The sequence below is a fragment of the Scleropages formosus genome, chromosome 1 (genome assembly GCF_900964775.1).
Source record: "Scleropages formosus chromosome 1, fSclFor1.1, whole genome shotgun sequence".
Lineage (NCBI taxonomy): Eukaryota > Metazoa > Chordata > Actinopteri > Osteoglossiformes > Osteoglossidae > Scleropages > Scleropages formosus.
The window spans coordinates 27524260-27544886 of NC_041806.1; the positions used below are offsets into that span (position 1 = coordinate 27524260).

Consider the following 20627-nt stretch of genomic DNA (forward strand, 5'->3'; position numbering starts at 1 on the left):
TATGTTTTTATGTTAGTGAGGATCTTAACCTCCGAAGCCGTACAGAGTGCGACCCTGACGCTTCAGCGCATAAACAACATCCATAGCAGTAACGGTCTTCCTCTTGGCATGTTCGGTGTAAGTAACAGCATCACGAATAACGTTCTCCAGGAACACCTTCAGGACACCGCGAGTCTCCTCGTAGATCAGGCCGGAAATACGCTTTACACCACCACGGCGAGCCAAGCGGCGAATAGCGGGTTTTGTGATTCCCTGGATGTTATCACGAAGAACCTTCCTGTGACGCTTAGCGCCTCCCTTGCCAAGACCTTTACCTCCTTTTCCACGCCCAGACATCGCGTAAATCAACAACCTCACTTCTTACTGTAGAAAAACAAGCGAAGTGCGGTCATGCTGCCAACTGCAGTCTATTATCCGAGCTAAGACGACCTAATTGAGACCAGACTGAACAAACCGGCTGCCCCTTCATCCGCGTAAAACAATGGGTACGTGAACTATGTGCCCATTGTCTATTGAAACAGATATTTTTAATTCAGATTTACGGATTTGATTCTCTCTTTATTCCCTGCGTTTTGAAATTAACAACCTTTTGCGTCCCTATCTATGAACTAGCCTGTCAATCAGATTACTGTGACACTTTTTTATGGGCATGCGCTTATTTAATGAAGTTTAATTAAATACAAGCATAAGGAAAACACTGTTTTCTTGCGCTTTTCCGAATCGCTGCGGTTTCCTCCAAAAGCCCAAACGTGTACTTTACGTTAAATTGCAGCATCAAATTTTCCTTTGTATTTAAACGCGTGCTACCCTGACACGACTAATACTGCGCTTCCAAGATAACCTGCAGACCACTGTGACCCTTTCTTGGCCAACCGGTTACGAATAGTGAGCGTGTGACTTTATGAGAATACTTGGGTTTTTACATTTAGATTTATTTAGCAGACACTTTTCTACAAAGCAACTTTCAATGAGCTCTATGCAGTGTTACCAGCCCACACACCTTATTCACCAAGGTGACTTACACTGCTAGATACACTACTTACACTGGGTCACTCATCTGTACATCAGTGGAACACTCTCTCTCTGTCACTCACACACTGAGTGAACCTGAAGAGCATGGACTGTTGGAGCAAACCAGAGCACCCAGAGAAAACCCATGCAGACATGGGGAGCACATGCAAACTGAGCAGGGTCACATCCTCTCGCATGACAGCAGCGCTACTCAGTGCTGCCATGTTGCCCCATGTATGCTTTTTTAAATATTCTAAACCTCTCAAACAAGTGGATACAAAGGGCCTGTTGTCAGACATATTACCTTTCGGAAGTAGCTGCTTCCAAGGCTGCCCTCCTCTCCATTATCATTTACATTCATGACTGAAGTTTAACAGAAGCTAAAAGCAGCAATAGAGCTATATCTGGTGTAAGGACAGAAGGAGCCCATTGGAATTCCTGGTAGCTGAAACCTAACTCCCTGTAGTTCAAAAAGTGATCCCAATTATAGTTAACTTCCAGGCTATAGACATAATCTTTCTAGATATCCAGGAGAAGGGAGTGTAGTACTCAGACCTGCTAGGACACCACCACTACTAAACCGGCCCTACAGAAAACTAGTATTCCCTTGCCTACCCTTCATGTGCATCCAAGATTCAAGTGATCGAAGCTCATTCAATCCCCCTTACTCCAATGTATATTCATGTTCCTGGGACACCTTAGCCATCCCCCTTTTTGTCTTTTAATGGAAGGCCTTTGATATAACTGGTAAGAGTATAACAATTAAATCTTGCTGAAATACAACAAAATAGTCATACTACATTACAAAATAATAGTATACAAGTAGTTACATAGAACATAGTAGTTGAATGGCTGCACATTACCTTAACCCATTTATAGTCTAATCATTTTAGAGAAGTGATTCAAGATTAGCATCTTGCTCAAGAGCATAACAGTTTAGTGTAGGACCTTTTGGTCTAAAAGTATAAGATATCACTACACTACTAGTGGCATTAACACACTACTCAGCTGTATTAATACAGCTAATAAAAGTGTTGCTCTTTTGAGGCAGAAAACTACTACAGCCAAGTACAGCAGTCATATTACTGCTGCCGCTGATCTCACGCACCCTTATGAACAAGACCTCAAAATAATTTACATTTAATTTACAGACTATGCTACAAGTTGTTTTTAAAACTACTAACACAATAAACGAAACACGTGCTCTTTTATGGCAGAATTGAAGTGGCTCTTAAAAGAGCCTTTGGGCTTTGTGACGAGTGTCTGCAACGGGAACTTCAAGCGCGCTCTCCCCGGATACGACGGGCTAGCTGGATGTCTTTGGGCATGATGGTCACCCTCTTGGCGTGAATAGCGCACAAGTTGGTGTCTTCAAACAGACCAACCAGGTAAGCCTCGCTAGCCTCCTGCAGAGCCATGACAGCAGAGCTCTGGAAACGAAGATCAGTCTTGAAGTCCTGGGCGATTTCTCGCACCAGGCGCTGGAACGGCAGCTTGCGGATCAGCAGCTCCGTGGATTTCTGGTAGCGGCGGATCTCTCTCAGAGCTACCGTGCCGGGCCTGTAACGGTGAGGTTTCTTCACGCCGCCCGTAGCTGGGGCACTTTTGCGTGCAGCCTTGGTAGCAAGCTGCTTCCTGGGAGCTTTGCCACCAGTAGATTTGCGAGCGGTTTGCTTAGTACGAGCCATCACAAGAACTAGTCAAAAGAACTTTCCTCTAACTGAAGGTTCTACGGAGCGTGCTCTTATAAGCCCATCAGAGATTCTCCGATTGGATAAACTCATACTGCTTTGTCATTGGTCAAGTACTGAACAAAAACACGGATCTCATTGGTGAATTTCTGCCGCGCATAAAAAAAAAAAAAAAAAAATCCGACATTCGATGCTTTTATGATTATATACAACATAAAATCGATAATGGAAACAAGACATGGCTACATGGCAAAATATGCTTAGTTTTAAACGGATTTATCACTAACTATATAGATGATTTCACGTTTACATATATTCGTTTAGCAGACGCTTTTCTCCAAAGCGGCGTACATCCACGTTTGTCTAACCATAGTGTTTAAACTGTTGTTTATTGCTAAAGACATCCCAGGGGACTACGCGAAACACTAAAACAGTGCGGCTTAACTTAGAAACGTTGTTTCACCTTTCTAGTTATCTATATCCTTGCAAGTTTTTTGATATTTTAGGTAATTTCACGGAGACCGACCCTCTAATAAGTTAGCATGCAGTTTCACAGAAAATAAATGACTTTTCCGTCAACCTGTACTGGTATGCAGATATTCGTCTAAGTAAACTTGTGTACACAGGCACCTGCTCTTTTAGAAAGAATGTAGGCGGCTCTTAAAAGAGCCTTTTCAGTCGAACAGCTTTAAAGACAGATTTACTTAGTCTTGACAGTCTTCTCCGTTTTCTTAGGCAAAAGAACAGCCTGAATATTAGGAAGCACGCCACCCTGGGCGATCGTGACGCCTCCCAGCAATTTGTTCAGCTCCTCATCGTTGCGGACAGCGAGCTGCAGATGGCGGGGAATGATGCGCGTTTTCTTATTGTCCCGGGCAGCATTGCCAGCCAACTCGAGGATTTCAGCAGTCAGGTACTCGAGCACAGCAGCCAAGTAAACTGGGGCTCCAGCACCAACGCGCTCAGCATAGTTGCCTTTGCGCAGCAACCTGTGAACACGGCCGACTGGAAACTGCAGTCCAGCTCTAGATGAACGGGTCTTAGCCTTAGCTCTTGTTTTCCCACCGGTTTTTCCACGTCCACTCATTATTATACACTGGAGCGTTCTTCCTCACACGGAAAATTGAAATTGTAGCTGAGCTCTTGCCAAACAAAGCAAATTTATACGAACGACTCTGTCGCTGATTGGATAGGCGCATGAAATAACATCATCCAATCAGTATGAAGAACAGTTTTTGCTCTCAGACTCCTCCATTCCTTTGCGTTCTACGGAACAGAAATAGCTGCATGAGTAATTTAGTTTGAGAAAATTAGCAATTTGTGAATATTTTAAGGGGGTCCGGTCGCGCAGTGGGCTTGGCTGGGTCCGGGGCTCGAGTCCTGCTTGGAGTGCCTTGCGACGGACTGGCGTCCCGTTCTGTGTGTGTCCCCTCCCCCTCCAGCCTCGCGCCCTCTGTGTTGCCGGGTTGAGCTTCGGTTCGCTGCTACCCCGCTTAGGGCAAGCGGTTTCAGCCAGTGTGTGAAGATGCCTTATTTTTAGCGTTGTTGGTATTACTTTGAGTTTTAATACTCGGTCATAAAACGTTCTTTCACATATTCAGTGAATAAATCAATCTCAAAACGTCCTAATCACCTACTACAGACAAAAAATATTATTCAACCGACTCACCTTTGTTTCTCTCTTAGCCCGTCGCGAAAGGAATGCTTTTAAAGAGGGTAACATATAGTACTTCAATTAATGACATAAGGGAAATCGTGTGTTGCACACATCAGCATGTAACACTTTTATGTTATTGAAAGTAATATGCAGGAAAATTTCTCTCCATATTAACCACGTGGTGGCTCTTAAAAGAGCCTTTTATGAATACTGCGAAAAGAGCGTGTTCACTTCTTTTTAGGAGCCGCTTTCTTAGCCTTGCTGCTCTTGGGCTTTGCCACTTTGGGCTTGGCTGCCGCCTTTGCCTTCTTGGGGCTCTTGGTCGCCTTCTTGGCCGCTGCCGGCTTCTTAGCTTTCTTAGGGGTCGCCTTTTTAGCTGCCGCAGCGGGCTTCTTCGCCTTCTTCGGGGACTTCTTGGCGGAGGAGGCGGCTTTCTTCGCAGCCACCTTCTTGGGCTTCTTGGCCGCGGCAGGCTTCTTTGCGGCTGGCTTCTTGGCTTTCGGAGCCTCCTTCTTGGCCGGCTTCTTCTTGGTGGCCTCCGCCTGCTTCTTGTTCAGCTTGAACGAGCCAGAGGCGCCGGTCCCTTTGGTCTGGACCAGAATGCCTTTGGTCACCAGGCTTTTGATTGCCAGCTTGACGCGGGAGTTGTTCTTCTCCACATCGTAGCCTGCTGCCGCCAGAGCCTTTTTCAGGGCGGCCAGAGACACGCCGTTTCGCTCCTTGGAGGCCGAGACGGCTTTCACGATCAGGTCCCCGACGCTGGGACCCGCCTTCTTAGGCTTGGACGCAGCCTTCTTCTTGGAAGCTTTAGCCGGAGCGGCGGCTGCTGGAGCTGGAGCGACTTCTGCCATTTGCTTCTTCCTTCTTTTCACACTGAGAGCGGAGTTGTTCTGAGAGCTGAGCGCGCGCCCGGAGGCGGCCCTTAAACAATGATTGAGAACCTTGTAGACTCAAGCAGCCCGCCGCCGTTCCTCTCGAGCTCCGAGCCGAGTTCTCCACTTGTGTTTTCTTCTCCTCGAGATCCTTCCCAAATCCGTTCGTGACATTTGTTACGGGACAAAACATACGTAGAATTCAGACGGCGACTTCGCGTTCAATGTAAATTCAAGCCTCCCCCTGTACTTCAGGCTGTTCACTTCTGAAATGCCATGAAAGCGCGCTCTCGGAGCTCATATATAAGGCCGTATGTGTTCCATTTCATCCCGTCGTTTACGAATTAAACGAGACAGTCTTATTATAATAATGCAATCAGTGCTACACTTCCGACAAAAGGCCTTTGTCTAAATCACAGTTGTGTTACCAAGTGTCGAATGTCAACGTGTGATACCGAAATCCGAGTTTCTGTCAACGTACGAAACACATGTAATGTAACCTTGACACGAAAGGAGGTTTTAACAGTTTAAACACATCATCGCAATGTATCGAAATCTTTTTTTTTTTCTAGTTTACACCCATTTTTATACACCGAACAAAAAGCCGAATCAAACATTTTCGAAGCACTGCTTAATACTACTCCGTGTCTTATCGCTCCTAAAGTACTTTACGCCTAAAGACATCAGTCCTTGTATTTGGAGGCAGGTTCAAGCAGGCAGTTTGTCCCCAGAAATATGATTTTTACCATCACCTGACTAAAATGTAGATCCAAAAAGCACCTGTTACATACAAACGATGATATGGATTTTTTTTTTTTTCTCTTTTCCATACTTTATTCAATACCATAAGAACAGAAATAAAACTTCCAATGTTCCACATCACAAACATTAAACAACATCCTCACATTTCATTATAAAAACATTTCCCAACACAAACATGACAGAGCTTACTTCTCCAAACATCTTGAGTAATAAACATCGGAATTTAACAGCAAAATGTAGATATCCATTATGACAAGGAACCTGGGGCTTTAAAACCCTTCACCAAAGAGTGGTTCAAATACCAGATTTAAAACACGTGTACCGCACCCACAAGAAAAGTACCCAGGCACCCATGCCAGAACAGCCACATTCTGATTTTGCTACGATGACATGGAAATAGCATAGCTTAATTGCTTACAGCAGGCATGTATGTCAGCATGTGGAGGTAATATGTGCATAGAGGTGAAAACAGAAACTGGTCCAGCTGCTGGTGACACATTACTAAATACTGTAAATTACTTTGGATTATACAGTGCGTAGTCAGTGCACATTTCAATTCCAGTGAATTCGTTTGTAGCCAGATGCAGGCAGTGGTGTCTCAATGTCCAGGTTTTGGAAAAGCCGCATCTAGAATGAATGTCATGCATAAGCAGACATTTATATTCAAAACTTGTACCTTAGAGTTGCCAGAGTTCCTCTCCCCTTTGGCGTGTTGCCCAGGGTTGTATATTTCAGCTGCAAACAAACCTAATCGATTCAAGTCTTGTAGTAAAGTGCTAAAGCACATCGTATCCTCAACAGAGAGCGTCTACGTGTACTAAAAACCGATGTTGACCATACTGTTGCTGTTAAAGGAGGGCTCCGCAAACGGGACTGTGACAACACAAGCTGTATTGCACCTTCGCATGGTTGAACATCACACGCATAGTTCTCCGACACACCAAACAATGCAAGGATCAAGAATCACGGCACAATATCCCCCAGCTGATGTTCAGCAGGGGTGTAAAATTCAATAAAGTTATTAAATTCAAATACCGACTACAACAAAAGAGCAAGACACAGCCTCATCCCCACGATACATACTATAAAAGCACTTTACACCATAATATCTGACAGATTATTTGCCTGAAACAGTCTCATCTTCCTTTTTAAATTGATTATACATACTATTACACACAAAAACACTGAGAAACCAAATATAGCAGAATAAATCGGGGATGGTGCGGTAGTGCAGCGGGCTTGGCTCAGGCCTGCTCTCTAGTGGGATCTGGGGTTCCAGTCCTGCTTGGGTGCTTGGGGTGCTCTGCGATGCACTGGCGTCCCCTCCCCCTCCAGCCTTGCACCTTGTGGTGCCGGGTTATGCTCCGGCTCGTCGCGACCCCACTTGGAACAAGTGCTTTCAGTTAAAGTGTGTGTCTAAATCTGTGGGACTTTAAATTGTAAGAATTGAAAGCATGTAAAACAGAATATAATTTCAAATCAGATGTATCCAACAAAATCCAAGGAAGAAAAAACCTTCAGCCTTATCTGTATGTCCAGTTTCAATCTCTAATGCCACTCTGTTTTTCAATATACAGTAAAACACAAACGCATACAACAGCATAGATAGCATTATCCATGTGTTTCAGCAAAACAACATTAATAAAAATGTTTTTTTAATAAGTCTGTATACACACACACACACACACACACACACACACACACACACACTTTCTGAACCGCTTATCTCATACAGGTCGTGGGGAACCGGAGCCTAACCCGGCAACTCAGGGCGTAAGGCTGGAGGGGACACACCCAGGACGGGACGCCAGTCCGTTGCAAGGCACCCCAAGCGGGACTCGAACCCCAGACCCACCGGAGAGCAGGACCCGGTCCAACCCACTGCACCACCACGCCCCCCTCTAAGTCTGTATAGTTTTCAGTAAATATCATATTCACAATAAAAATGGACAAATTCTAAACCTATTCTTACAATTCTAAAAACGGAATTAGAACAATGGTTTAACCCTATGACATATCAAGAATAAGAAGGCAAGATAGACTGTTGAGTAGTTTGAATTTTATAATCTGAGTGGAATATATTGACAAAAAAAAATGTTTGACAATGCAATGTTATTCATTGTTGTAATTTTTGTAATTTTGCATAGTTGTTTCTTTTGGTGTTGAAATTAAAAAAAAAATCAATTACTAATATCCCTAAATTCTCTGGTACCAAGAGCAAAAGACCCCACAAAAGTGTCATGAGAAAATGACCCATCAGCACTGGCCACAGACAACCCATCCCCCCACTGCTCCCCTCTGTCCCATAGCGCTGCTTTACGATGCCACGGTCCTTCCGCCATCCCACTTCAAGCTACATTAGCCAGCACCACACAAACGTAGGAAGGCTTGTGCTGGGCACAATGGTGAAAGAGGTGATCCCTTCTCCTGGGGCCCAGCAATGAAAGCCTACACAGTCCTTGGGCTGGTGGCTGCTCTCCAAAGACTGCTGGCATATCATGTATTTATGCTCACTGGCTGTGTGTGTCTGGCAAAAATACAAAAGGGAAGAGTGAGGATGACACTAATAATCTAGGTGGTCTTTACCCTTGCTGAAGGCAAAGTATGCCGGAGGATGGGAAGACTGATCTGGCTCCGCAGTCTATACCCAATCCAGATACGCAGAATTTTCCTCTCATCTTCATGTTCTGGAAAAACAGCAGCAAATCTCCCCAGGAAGGACAAGCCACCCAAAGCCCTACACCTTAGGCTCACGCAGAATCCCCAAAATAAAATTAAACCCTAGTAGGAGGCAGAGCTTCCTCCTGAGAAAGCATCAGTCATGCCACCCACAGTCCCATGTTTGGTTCCACTCTTCCCACAGCTAAAATTACCAGTATTATGTTGATCTGAGCCAAAAGGCAGAGAAGCAATACATTATGGGAGAGCCACAACTCCTCCTACTGCTGCAACAATGTACTTGGTGTCATAAATTCACTACTGTTTGTCTGAGACAGGATTACAGAGGTCCAGAGCCAAACCCAGAAGCACAGAGTACAAGATTACATTTAGCTAATGCTTTTTTCCAAAGAGACTTACAATTATTTATCAATTTATAAATCAGGGCAATTTTGGGTAAGTACATTGCTCAAGGGTACTGCAGCCGGAGGTGGAATGAAACATGGGACCTTTTGGGTCTAAAGACTGCAACTCTAAACACTACACTACTAGCTAGGTTTCGCCTGGATGGGTCGCCAGCCACACTCTGTGGGTAATTTAGAACACCAACGCAGCTGATTAATATTTTACTAATGAGTTTTCATAAAAGTCAGATTTACTAAAGTCAACCTGGATGTTCAGTCACGACTCGAACAAAGCTCTAAACACACAGAGTGCTTTGTGTGGAGAAAATAAAGTACTGCTTGCAATACGAAAACCTTTTTCCAAATTTAGTAGGAAATTATACAGTAGAATGCCAAGGCACACGTCTGTGGTATAAAACTCAAAAGAAATTGGATCTGGCAACATGACACTGACGAAAAACATAGGAATAAATGTAAACATAGGTATAACTCTTTAAACGGAATAACTGAAACAGAATGGTCAGTTTTAGATTGTAATTTTACGATGGCCAAGTTGGACTCTTGACCTCAGTCCCATTGAAACACTGTGACGCAATCAGAAGCAGGCCATTCATGCGAGACATCCTAAAATATACTTGAAATAATAGTTGTGTGTACAAGAATAGGGCAAAATACCTCCTAACTGCAGAGCAGGCCTGATCACATGGAAGAATAGCAAGGACTCCTGCAACCACTGAAGTAAAATATTTGAATACAACTGAGATTCAGCCAAAGCGGTGCAAAGAATATTGCCATCAACAGGAAATCACAAAGTGCTTCAAAGAATATATATTTATGTCTAGAGATGTCCACATCCACCACATGTTTGGGGCTCATGAAGCAATCAGGATTAAAACAAAAGATAAAATACTTCAGTAGAGAAGTGTGAGAAGTAAACATGCTGTATCAGTGATTTTAATATATAACATTGATCACAGATACTGAAAGTCCTGAGTACTTTTTATTGGTACTTGATGACTTTCTGGAGTACTGACACAATGTCCAGAGTTCAGTATCTTTGATCCCTTTTAATGGGAATTATCCCTTGTGAATATATAAACCAAAAATGCATTTTTAATTGTGTTTTTGAATGTATGATTTGTGGAGTTCTTGGCTGTCAGATGACTTAAGGTGAAATAGAGCTGTCATGATTAGTATCTATAGTTTTAACTGATGTATAATGTTTGCTTTTTTGTATTAATTGAACATTGCTGATATGGTCTTGTTTTTTTAGCTTATTAAAAAAAAGGCAGAAAAAACATTTGAAGAGTTCTTTTATTTTGGTAAGAAAACAATCCTTATTTACAACAGAATTACAAAAAATTAGACATTCTATTCTTGTACACGTGAAGAGGACTCATTTGTCAATAATTCAACTGAAATCACATCAGTCAACATATTTGCCAAGGATATCCCCATCACGGAAGAGGAAGTATTCCTGAAAAAGACAATTTGTTGATGACCATTACAGATTTCAGAATAAATACTTCAAATACTTTTTTTCCCTTCTAGCTAGGGTTAGCTGCAGTCAAGTGTAAAATCTTTACAGGAAAAATGGCATATGGTCAGCAAGTGGCATAGGGGCTAGTCATCGTAAGCAGATTACTGAAGAATCCTAACACTGTAAGTCACTTCAGAGAAAAAACATCCCTTACATGTATAATCAATATGTATAAATAAATAAATGACCTATAAAAGTCATTTTGCACATACCTTATCATCTAGAGTCACTTTTGTTCCCCCATACTCAGGCAGTAGGACCTTCTCCCCAACTTTTACGCTAACTGGCTGCAGCCGACCGCTCTGAAAGACAAAAGAGAGTGAATGAATCAAAAGAAGGCCATAAAGCTCCTTGGTGCCTTATAGAAAAGACAGAAGGTATCACCTTATCGGCAGCCCCAGGCCCAATTGCCACCACGGTGGCCTGCAGCACTTTAGCCTGGGACTTTTCTGGCAGCATGATTCCGCCCTTTGTCACTGTCTCTGCAGCTAGACGCTCCACCAAAACACGGTCAAACATTGGGAGAAATCTCCTGAATGCCTGCAGACAATTTGATGTGGGGAAAAAAAAAAGCATTATGAAACCATCTTAAATGTTGTATAATTTTATAAAAACCACCCTGCCTTAAAGACGACAAAGTCGAAGAACTTTCATTACTGTAACGACCAAAACTCACCGCAAACATGCAACTTTAGTTGAACATTTAATAAACTTTTAGTTCATAAAAGGAGAAACAATGTTGCATACATTAAATTGAACACATAACTTGCAATTAAAATGGTTTAAAAAATGGGGGGGAGATCAGCTGTGCAGACGCATGACCTTCAATGAAGGTCATTTGTGAAAAAGAATTTAGAAAGTCGAACCTTGGCTCTGTTGATTTTGTAGGGGTTAAAGGTCAAGGGGGTTCTCTACATATTTTCAGTATTTGATCATCAAGGGTAAAGGCACTCTTCAAAATCCCTACACACCATCACCTTTGGATACAGTATTGAGTATAACTTGTTGACCAAAAGCAGCTGAAAGTGATCACAGAAGCAGTGCCCTCTAACTGTAAATCCAACTGCTGAAAAGGTAAGTGTAAGCAAAGTTAAGCACAATTTTCTCTTTAATTTTCTCGAAGAGCTGTTTTCGTCACATGCATTCACTAGTCTATATTATTATATTATAATAACTCAACTGTGTGATGGCCTGAAAAGAAGGCGGTGGGCCTGGCTATGACAAGGAGGTAAAACAAATGGCATTTTTATCTTTAACCTCGAGAGCACGTGCCATGTGCTTCTGCTACAGGAAGGACGTGTGAGTTCATCCAACGACATGATTATGTATAATTAAAAGCACAAGAAGGCGAATTTAAACAAAATGTCTCATGTCAAGAATTTATAGAAAATACATAATAGCTGCTTAACAGTTAGACACATGCTTTAGATTATGTGAATTAAATAAGCTCATGATTACTAAATACATCATGATGATGCAGCCCGTCGAATTCCGATACTTTAAAAATACCAAACGACCAATAACAATAACACTCACTGAATTTAAAAAAAAGAAGAATTAAAAAAGGTTTAAGACTGATGCAACACACCATAGTTAGAGCACCGCAGTATTCTCATGGCTTAGCAGATTTAACTATTAAGTTTTTCTACCCAAACTGAGTCAGGCTCATTCTGATTCTTCAGCTCAGACAACACGACGAATTAGCGACGAGATAACTAAGAAATCTAGTGGACACAATCTTTCTGAATTACTTTCATTTCGGAACTAATTCAATAATTCCTTTCTTAAAATATAAGTCTACGCATACTCCTTACCATTGTGATGTACCCAGGATATCAGCCTAGAGATTTTTACTGTAAGTCTTGCGGTGTGAATGAGATTCAAGAAATTTCCACGTGAAGAAAGATGAGAACGGCGCATGCGCGACCTTCAAACCAATTCTTTTTTTTTTTTTCCTGTGCAATCGAGAATATTCTAGACACTTTTGTAATACTATGAGAACACTGCAGTGTTTATCCTGTTGACACAGTTACGTTACCCAGTACTATTACATCGTTCAGCTGGATTATTTTGCTTAGCATTTTACATCATTACACATTTTTGAACATTTCATAAATATTGCACAAGATCGAACTTTGACATCCCTGACATTTTTTTCCTCCAATGAACTGAGAGAAACTTCTGGAAATTTAGCCCCGGAACATGTATGACGTATGAAAGCAAAGGAAACTACACTACTGTATTTGAAATTTTGAAGTAATATTAATACAGGCACAGAATCATTCTTAATCCACACAATGATTGTGAGTCGTATATTTCTTGGGGTCCGTTAGTTTCGTTCGGAACGTGTTTGGTGAATTCGTGTGTTGATCATCACAGCAATATGCAGGTTTCCGGGCTAGAAAGACTATTACCCGGATAGAAAAACCCACGTGGGCTCCAGTTCAGAACCTACGCGCACTGCAAGTTCATTCTGTTCGACTTACAGCTCCTTCTGACAGTCAAGCAGTCAGCACGACTAAAACCGTCCTCGCTAACTTTACCTTTCAGTAAGTAATCGTCTTTATTTTTATAAAATGTACCGAAATGTTTTATATACGCTCGATGTCAAGTTCTAAATTCTAAATATTTGGCAGTGCATGGCATGCTTGTAGACACTACATACATTCTCCGCAGCATTACTAGTCTACTAGTATCTCCAGCATGATGCGTGTTTCGGAAAGGACTAGCCCAAGGCTTCGGGTGATTGGCTAGTTCCTAGTAATGATAATGTGTCATAACACGCTTATAAAATAAAACTTATAAGGGAACTATATTATATAGCATTTGCAAAGCAATACGATAATATTTTTTTTAAGTACTTTTTTGGAAATGTGGGTTTTATTTAATTTGTAGGGAATCATTTGGGGTTGTAAATCCAGCTATTTTTTAGTGTCCGATCGTAACATTTTCACTCGCTAACATCAGGAAAATACAAGGCTTAGGTTAATTTATAAACTTTATCTTATTCATATTGCATTGAATTACTGCGCTTTCAGTTTGCACTCTACATATATTCTTTTATTTTCATCAAAACGTCTAAAAAAATAAAACGGCTATCCCATATTAAACGTGACACTACATAATACGGCATTTTCAATTGCCTGAGACTGGGCGGCGTGGTGCACTGATCGGCAGGGTATGAGAGGAAGATTCTCGTGTGTAACGGGGAAAGGCTGACTCGTTTTCGTCACTTCCGTTCATGCGCACTGTAGTCGTGACCTTGTGATGCGCTGCACGTGCGGACGAAAAGCGCGAAGGCTGTTCTTGCTCGTCATGTTCTGCTGTGATAGAATATTGATAAGTCAAAAGTTTTTATGTATTTTATTGTAGAAGCTCTTAATTTTACTAGCAATTTTCTTTTTATTGGGGTGCCTTGTTTTTTTTTTGTGTTTGAATAAGTTTTATTTATGTTACATTCCAGTAGGTTTGACCCTTTTTAAATTAATCATGGGAATTATCCTTTGTATAAATCAACCGAAAATACATTTTTAATATACTCATTTGCACTTCAGAATATCCAAGGACAAACATCCGATAAGACACAAATTAAGTATATGGTACTAAGTTGCAGTATGTGTTTCAAAAAAAAGTACCTTAAAAAAAAAAAAAAAAGAAAAGGTTAGGTAACCACATCTTCTCATGGCCCACTAAGTACTTCTGTATGTCTACGTTATTGCTTAAGGAGCAGCAGTTCCCCGATCACTGATATTATCCCTTGAATGTGGTTTGTAAAGTTGTTAATTAAATGCGCTGTGAATACCTGTTTAAACTGATCTGAGTTCTCAAATTTGTCTGCTAGGAGTGATGAGTCCTGAAATACCCACATGGATTTTGTCAGATAACTTCTGGAGTAAAATAATCTTTAAGTAGTTCTAAGGCTAACAAGATTTTTGTAGACTGTGTATCCACTTTTTGGGTGTCTCATGCCTTGTGGGTTGTTCAACAATGTTTTGTGGGTTACTTCCTTGAGATAACGGTAAAACCTTTTGTTCTCCCTCTTGCAGAAATGTTCCGTTTGCCCAGTGTAATGAGACAGGTGCGACCAGTGTGCAGGGCACTGGCCCCCCACCTCACCCGTGCCTATGCTAAGGATGTTAAATTTGGAGCAGATGCCCGTGCCCTTATGCTGCAGGGTGTGGACCTTTTGGCTGATGCTGTTGCTGTCACCATGGGGCCCAAGGTAGCAAAGGACTTTTTGTGTGCATATTGTAACCTTAATAAAAGACTTGAAAAGCAGGACTTTGCATAATCATGTGTTGTTTCTTCCCCGCAGGGCCGCACAGTCATCATCGAACAGAGCTGGGGTAGCCCCAAGGTTACTAAGGATGGTGTGACCGTAGCCAAGAGCATTGACCTCAAGGACAAATACAAGAACATCGGTGCCAAACTGGTTCAGGATGTAGCTAACAACACAAATGAAGAGGCTGGGGATGGTACCACTACCGCTACAGTGCTGGCACGGGCCATTGCAAAGGAGGGCTTTGATACCATTAGCAAGGGTGCCAACCCTGTGGAGATCAGGCGTGGTGTCATGCAGGCTGTAGAGACTGTCATCAGTGAGCTCAAGAAACTCTCCAAGCCTGTCACCACTCCTGAGGAGATTGCGCAGGTTAGTGGTCAATAGTCTGTGAGAGTCAATGTCACACATTAGCAAAATAGTTGATTATATTAAAATGTTCTTCAAAACTAAATGGTTCAACTCTGTACACATAATGAAACATACATTGCTTAGTTCAATCATTAATAATATTTACTTAACACCTGGACAGGTAGACTAAACTTCATCAATCCCAATGAAAATAGTACTAAACTACAGCAGCAACAGGACACTGACACTTGGTGTTTATTTGTTTCAAAGTGTGGAGATAAAAAGTACTTGCATTGTAAAAGGTGTTCACCAACATGATTTGTGTATATAATTGTCAAAGAATTCTTGGGAACACAAAATATGTTTATAGGTTCACTACAATTTAGTACCTTACTGAGATGAGTGTGACTTCATTGTAATGAACATGCATTTCACCTTTCCAGGTGGCCACTATTTCTGCAAACGGTGACTTTGAGATTGGTAGCATTATTTCTGATGCCATGAAGAAAGTTGGCCGCAAGGGGGTGATCACCGTAAAGGTGAGTCCTTATTTTTCTAAATCTGTCAATGGTGTGCTATAATTTGTCTATACTCAGCAATATCAACTTCAGTGTTGGCCAGTTAAGTATAGGTTCATTGTAGCTATTTGCAGAGGGTCAGTATCTTCTTGTCCCACTGCCTTTTCTCCAACTGTACCTTTATCTTCTTCTGTTGAACTCCATGTACTACAGCTGGAGGTGGGATTCAAACCTGTAGCCTTGCTTCCCAGAGGCAGCAACTCTAACCACTACACTACTAGCTGCCCTAGTAAAGTAGTTAAATTGTATTGAAAACTGTCGATTGGTACATCTTTGTCTTATACTTACTCTGCCTTCCAGGATGGCAAAACCCTGCATGATGAGCTGGAAATCATTGAGGGCCTGAAGTTTGACCGTGGGTACATCTCCCCTTACTTCATCAACACAGCCAAAGGTGAGGCTCCTTCCTTAACTCTTTTCAATTGGCCTCAGCCACCCTTGCCTGTCAGGCCTCTTTACCAATAGCTGTGTTTTATACTGATTGCAAATCTGTGTGCGCGCCCAGGTCAGAAATGTGAATTCCAGGATGCCTATCTGCTTTTAAGTGAGAAAAAGATCTCCAGTGTACAGAGCATTGTCCCTGCCCTTGAGATTGCCAACCAGCACCGGAAACCCCTAGTCATTGTGGCAGAGGATGTGGATGGAGAAGCCCTCAGCACCCTGGTGCTCAACAGGTTTGTTTCATTAGCCTTCTTGCATGTACTATATCACCTAAATATTTGTAGATTGTACTGTACATGCTAAATGAAATTGTCATTGAAGGGTCTGTTAACAAACTAAATGAAGTGATTAACAGGGGATCAGTGTCAAAGATGAGTCTGGGCAGCATGTGTATTAACTATCATACTGTATCTGCAGGCTGAAGGTTGGGCTACAGGTTGTCGCAGTAAAGGCCCCTGGTTTTGGAGACAACAGAAAGAACCAACTACAGGACATGGCTGTTGCTACTGGGGGCACTGTGAGTTCAGTTTTTGCATTTGATGTTAATGCATTGTTATGGAAACTCTAGGAAAACACACATTTGCTCACTTTATTTGTAATATCAGTAGCACTTTGTATTAGGTGCTTCATTATACTCAAGACCCTCCTCTCTCTATAGGTATTTGGTGATGAAGCACTGGGCCTTGCAGTGGAGGATATCCAGGCACATCACTTTGGAAGGGTGGGTGAGGTGCTGGTGACCAAGGATGACACCATGCTGCTGAAAGGCAGTGGGGACCCAGCTGCCATTGAGAAGCGGGTGGCGGAGATCAGTGAGCAGCTTGAGAGCACCACCAGTGACTATGAGAAGGAGAAGTTGAATGAGCGGCTGGCCAAGCTGTCTGATGGTGTAGCTGTTATAAAGGTCGGTGTATCATATGCTGGGTTTGGGAAGTACAGATAGAAAAGATGTTCCGCATAATAGTGTTTTTCTGTTGCTGACAGAGAATAAACTGAAAGAAATTTGTGTGGCATTGGCTTTTGTGCCTTATTTTGCTTTGCTGTAGTAATATATCTCTAGTAACTTTCGTGTTTCAAGTTTTAATCAGTGTTGCATGCTGCAGTTACTGGGATAATAGTGGAAGACTTCTGGCATCAGCCAAGATTCCCCCCCCCCCCCTTTCCAAAATGGATAGGTGCAGTTTGTATTTTCATTCATGTTGTATGAAGGTGTAATTCATCATAAAAAAGTTTGACAGTTTCAGTAATGGCTTGTCATTGTGCATCAGGTGGGAGGCACAAGTGATGTGGAAGTGAATGAGAAAAAGGACCGCGTAACAGATGCTCTGAATGCAACACGAGCGGCAGTCGAAGAGGGTATTGTACCTGGCGGAGGCTGTGCTCTGCTGCGCTGTATCCCTGCACTTGACAACATCAAACCCCTCAATTCTGACCAGAAGATTGGTGAGTTCCTTGCCATTCTCCTGCAAGCTGAACATTTTTGCTGTTTTATTAGAAGGATGTTATTTCTTTTAGCTTTGTAAATCACAGAAATGCCTTTTCTGTTTTTTTAATCCTGAAATCCTATGTCTACAGGGATTGACATCATTCGCCGTGCTTTGCGCATCCCAGCAATGACCATTGCCAAAAACGCAGGGGTTGAGGGCTCTTTGGTGGTAGAGAAGATCCTGCAGAGTGGGTCAGAAATTGGCTATGATGCACTGCAGGGCGAGTATGTCAACATGGTGGAGAAGGGCATCATTGACCCCACTAAGGTATGTACAGTAGAACAATAAGTGGATAAAGTGCTTGCAGCGATGTTTCAAATGCTAAAACAGCACTGGATGCCCTGTTTACTTCTTACTGAAAAGGAGAGCAAAGCACTATGTAATTTTCATTATGCATTCTTGAATTCTATTGTGCTGCATGGACTTCCTGTATCACTTACTGACTTTGGCTCTCTATAGGTTGTCAGGACAGCTTTGCTGGATGCAGCAGGTGTGGCATCCCTTCTCTCTACTGCAGAAGCTGTTGTTACGGAGATTCCCAAGGAGGAAAAAGAAGCCGCCATGCCTGGTGGCATGGGGGGCATGGGTGGCATGGGTGGGGGCATGTTCTAAAGCCCCTCTGAGTGCAAAACCAGACTTAATGTTGGTGGAAGGGGCAGCTAGACACATTGTTCCAGTCTTCTCCACCTCCAAAACTCACTGGCAATGAGTTTCACCTAACAGACATGCCCACCAGCTCTGACCCTCTGCTGTCCTGTATTGGAAGTTCCCTACTTTCTCATCCAACTTGGAACATACTCCATACTGTCAAACACACACCTTCAAGGCTTTGTCAAGAGTCTGTTTGCAGTGTAACAAAGGAGCTGTCAGTTTTATTGTATACAGGGAAGGGTAGTTACTTATTTTCTTGGTCAGTGGTTCAGTTGTGCCCCTTATTTTAAATTACACTACTTGAGTTGCCTTTTTCTGTGAAGTGTGTTTTTTCTACCTGAAAAAATTTAACACACAAACAAATTACTTACTTGCCAGCCCTCAGTTTGAGTCCAAGGAGTGGTTTTTCTTAAACCTGTGCTTAGTTTTCATGTCTTGTGGATACTCATTCCATAATATAAGGTTGTTGGTAAGACTTAATGAAGAAGGCATCCCTTAATGATCATTTATCAGTGTAGTTTATAGACATTTTTGAAAGATGGCAACATAGAGGCATATAGTCCAGACAGCAGTGAAGGGGGATATGGTCAAGTAGTTATGTGATGGTTCTTTAACTTCTCTGTGCCCACTGTGGAAATAACTATCTCGAAAGTGGTTTTTATCAAGTCTTAAACAGCCACTTCTCTTACCTGGAAGGTGCCCCAATGTTTAATCCATAACTACAGAGAAGCTAGGAGGAATAAGTGGATATTTTTATATTGGGCAGTAGCCAAGAGGCAATATTCAGAAAACATTACTTTGATTACACAACTGTGGTGTGACTTCCTTCACATGTTAAAACATTTTCATTGACCTTACTGTAACCCTTAGGTTGTTTGTGTTTTGTGTTGGGGGGGGGAATTGATGGGTCTGAGTGGTGGGGGTGTGAATTAGACATCCCCATTTCACAGCAGTTCATCACTTATCTTGCGCGTTACACATATGGCATCAATACTGCAGCTGTGTGTTATATGAACCTGAGTGCATCTGTCCAGCTGTGGAATGGGGATTTAAAGGTGTTACTCTGAAATACAGTATGTAACAGACATTCTTTTCTTAATTTCTTTTTTCCTTTGAAGAAGCAGCAGTGATAATTCAACTTTGTTTTTTACAATGTAGTGTAATTTTTTATTTAATAAAAGCTGAATGTACATCAGATGTAAGTCTGGATTTTTCAAACCAGTATGATCATTTTTATTGAAGATGTGTAAACATTTCTTTGATCTTATGTGTCACTGTGATCAAAAAAGAAAAGACAGATTGGTAAACTGTGCAGAAATAAAAGAACAAATTAAAAACATTAACTTTGACAAGTAAACTTCATTAAACAGTGCTTTTTTTTATTACTATTATTTTATCTTTGGCTTCTGGGGAAATGACCCCTGACCCCCAACCCCTCTGGATTGGAATCCCCTTCAGTCTAGAAGCTGGATATCAGCCTAGAAGAACTAATTGTGTTTTGGTGCTGGATGCTTCAACCTTAACTCATGTACAAATCCTTCAAAATGGATTTTAAAATGGACTAGTTAATATGACTAGTAATAATCATTATCAGACTTTGTCCCACATTCTTGAAGAGGCTGTGGTCAGACCCTTACTCAACAAGCCAAAGAAGACTTGAGCACATTTACAGAGCTCTTCCAAACCTGTTTCAAAATTCCTGATAAAGTAGTAGTTACCACGAGAAATATTTTTAGGCACAATTTTGGAAAATGTTTAACTCGCCTTGTCACCATCTATAATGTTAAGAGATATAATGGGCGAATCAAAAATATTGTCTTTTACAAGTACAGTGACAAGAAAAAGTATGTGAAGCCTTTGGAATTAGTTGGTTTTCTGTGTCAAAAAATATGATTTCCATCAAATCAGAAATATAGACAAACACAATTATCTTTCATGGCTTGATTGAACACATCCCATTAAACATTCAGTGCTGTGGAAGAAGTAAATGAACACCTGGATTTAGTAGCTGGCTGATCCTCCTTTGGCAGCAATAACGTCAAACAAGTGTTTCTGGTAGCTGAGGATTCAACCTGCACAGCGTTCAGGAGGATTTTTGGACCACTCTTCCTTACAGAACTGCTTCAGCTCAGCCGTATTCTTAGGATGTCTGGTGTGAACAGCTCTCTTCAGGTCATTCCACAGCATCTCTATGGGGTTAAGGTCTGGGCTCTAACTGGGCCACTCCAAAAGCTGGTTCTAGTTT

The 20627-nt window shown here is 41.8% G+C and overlaps 6 protein-coding genes across 6 annotated transcripts in view; 1 reads left to right on the forward strand and 5 right to left on the reverse strand.

Annotated features, from left to right (window-relative positions):
- LOC108926489 (uncharacterized) overlaps positions 1-344 on the reverse strand; it is a 35352-nt gene extending 35008 nt beyond the window's left edge. Inside the window, exon 1 of the mRNA XM_029252443.1 lies at positions 51-344. Within this exon, the coding sequence (XP_029108276.1) occupies positions 51-336 (286 nt within the window). The 5' untranslated portion in view covers positions 337-344. The remainder of the gene's footprint in view (positions 1-50) is intronic.
- Positions 345-2288: 1944 nt separating this feature from the next.
- On the reverse strand, positions 2289-2705 carry LOC114909039 (histone H3). Its single transcript, XM_018739191.2, has one exon. The coding sequence runs from the start codon at positions 2697-2699 to the stop codon at positions 2289-2291; it is 411 nt and encodes a 136-aa protein (XP_018594707.1). The 5' UTR covers positions 2700-2705.
- Positions 2706-3387: 682 nt separating this feature from the next.
- LOC108926490 (histone H2A-like) lies at positions 3388-3811 on the reverse strand. The gene has a single exon (XM_018739192.2). The coding sequence runs from the start codon at positions 3787-3789 to the stop codon at positions 3403-3405; it is 387 nt and encodes a 128-aa protein (XP_018594708.1). The 5' UTR covers positions 3790-3811; the 3' UTR covers positions 3388-3402.
- A 775-nt stretch (positions 3812-4586) lies between these two features.
- LOC108926458 (histone H1-like) lies at positions 4587-5210 on the reverse strand. The gene has a single exon (XM_029250667.1). The coding sequence runs from the start codon at positions 5208-5210 to the stop codon at positions 4587-4589; it is 624 nt and encodes a 207-aa protein (XP_029106500.1).
- A 5210-nt stretch (positions 5211-10420) lies between these two features.
- On the reverse strand, positions 10421-12642 carry hspe1 (heat shock 10 protein 1). The gene is made up of 4 exons (XM_018739193.2): positions 12410-12642; positions 10980-11135; positions 10808-10897; positions 10421-10532 (listed from the first exon to the last, which is right to left on the reverse strand). The coding sequence occupies exons 1-4, from the start codon at positions 12410-12412 to the stop codon at positions 10482-10484; spliced, it is 300 nt and encodes a 99-aa protein (XP_018594709.1). The 5' UTR covers positions 12413-12642; the 3' UTR covers positions 10421-10481.
- Positions 12643-13019: 377 nt separating this feature from the next.
- hspd1 (heat shock 60 protein 1) lies at positions 13020-19577 on the forward strand. The gene is made up of 11 exons (XM_018739188.1): positions 13020-13144; positions 14642-14817; positions 14911-15246; positions 15669-15764; positions 16104-16197; positions 16309-16477; positions 16662-16761; positions 16903-17148; positions 17513-17687; positions 17820-17998; positions 18191-19577. The coding sequence occupies exons 2-11, from the start codon at positions 14644-14646 to the stop codon at positions 18341-18343; spliced, it is 1722 nt and encodes a 573-aa protein (XP_018594704.1). The 5' UTR covers positions 13020-13144; positions 14642-14643; the 3' UTR covers positions 18344-19577.
- Positions 19578-20627: the final 1050 nt, after the last annotated feature.